The 1423-nt window shown below is 37.0% G+C and overlaps 1 protein-coding gene across 1 annotated transcript in view; it reads right to left on the bottom strand.

Moving 5' to 3' along the window:
• Nucleotides 1–351: 351 nt before the first annotated feature.
• The window catches only part of LOC106877971 (insulin-like growth factor-binding protein complex acid labile subunit), a 9825-nt gene continuing 8753 nt past the window's right edge, over nucleotides 352–1423 (bottom strand). The window contains exons 8-9 of the mRNA XM_014927048.2: nucleotides 876–947; nucleotides 352–484 (exon numbers count right to left, since the gene is read on the bottom strand). Coding sequence (XP_014782534.1) covers nucleotides 352–484; nucleotides 876–947 — 205 coding nt within the window. The remainder of the gene's footprint in view (nucleotides 485–875; nucleotides 948–1423) is intronic.

The following is a 1423-nucleotide window of genomic DNA, read 5'->3' as shown; positions in this document are numbered from 1 at the left end:
ATTATAGAGAACTTTATAACGGAATGCTATTTCAGATGAATAGGAGTTTCTCCTGCTGGATATGACAAGAAACAAGGATTATATAATTTCAGCAAAAGTGTATAGAAATCACGATATTCATGTTCTTTCTTTCCAGGTGTTAATAACAACAAAAAGTGAAATGGTTTCTAGTGGAAACTGCTTCACGAGGACAATGCTCCTGCGCGCAAGTCTGTGGTTGCAATGGCTGTTGTGCGCGACTGTGGCTTTGAACTGGTTGATCACCTTCCACATTCGCCTGATTTGATACCATCTGACTATTTTCTATTCCCTAAATTAAAAAAAAAAGCTCCACTTGGCTTGGAAGCAGTATCAGACCAATGATAAGGTCATATCTGCTGTCGAGGACTTTGTGAATGTCAGGATAGGAGCTTCTATACCACGGGAATCCAAGCACTGCAACACTGCAACACCGATGGAAGACGTGTATGGACCATAGAGGAGACTATGTCGAAAAATAAAAAAGAACTTTTGGTTAAGTTTGACCTTTGCATCGTGGTCGGCCTTTGACCTTTTCAACCTACCCTCGTATATATGTACACGTGCATGCACACATATGTATGTTGGCCACTGAACTAACTCCTGTTTATTACGTGTATTTATGAACAGGGATGAAATTAGACCAAACAAACCACGTGCTATGTAAACGGGGACTTAACAATGATTAAACATCATACTTGGAAATAATCATTTTGACTTATTAAAACTGAAAACATCTCCTCGTTATTTATTGTCAACTGTATTAAACAATTGCGAATTTGTTGATCTCTCATTATGATATTACTTTTACAAAGTGTTTCGGTTTTCAAATAAATAAAGAGCTTTGTTGTACATACATCTTCTTTATACTGGGAAGGAATAAGAAAGCGCCATCCTCATACTTTTGTATTCGGTTTACACTAAAAATTCTGAAAGAAAGAAACAAAGATAAGTTAAAATACGTAAAAGTCAATAAATCTGTTTTGTCTTGTCAAATACTTTCTAAATTTCTGTTTAGTCAACGCTGACAGAACAAACGCCCATGTTTACTGTGCAGTTGTTTACTTCTCTGTATGGATCTCCTGGAGGTGTATTTTGCACATGAATAGGTTTGACCAATTTGGAAGAGTAAAAAACATGGTCTGTGGTCAAGAGGAAAAAAGAATGAAGATGATTAATGGAATATATATTTATATATATACACACACAAAAACACATATATACGTATGCACACACACTCACATAATTTCAAACAACGATGTAGCCTTCAAACACTCATATTCTTGCACACGTTCACGAACACTCTCTCACACACATATTGGGAGGGAATGTGAGTTATAGAGGCGTAACGAGAGAGAGAGAGAGAGAGAGAGAGAGAGAGAGAGAGAGAGAGAGAGAGAGAGAG

The sequence above is a fragment of the Octopus bimaculoides genome, chromosome 29 (genome assembly GCF_001194135.2).
Source record: "Octopus bimaculoides isolate UCB-OBI-ISO-001 chromosome 29, ASM119413v2, whole genome shotgun sequence".
Classification (NCBI taxonomy): Eukaryota; Metazoa; Mollusca; class Cephalopoda; order Octopoda; family Octopodidae; genus Octopus; species Octopus bimaculoides.
Note: the sequence above shows the minus strand (reverse complement) of the source record. Positions and strands in the feature narration are given on the sequence as shown.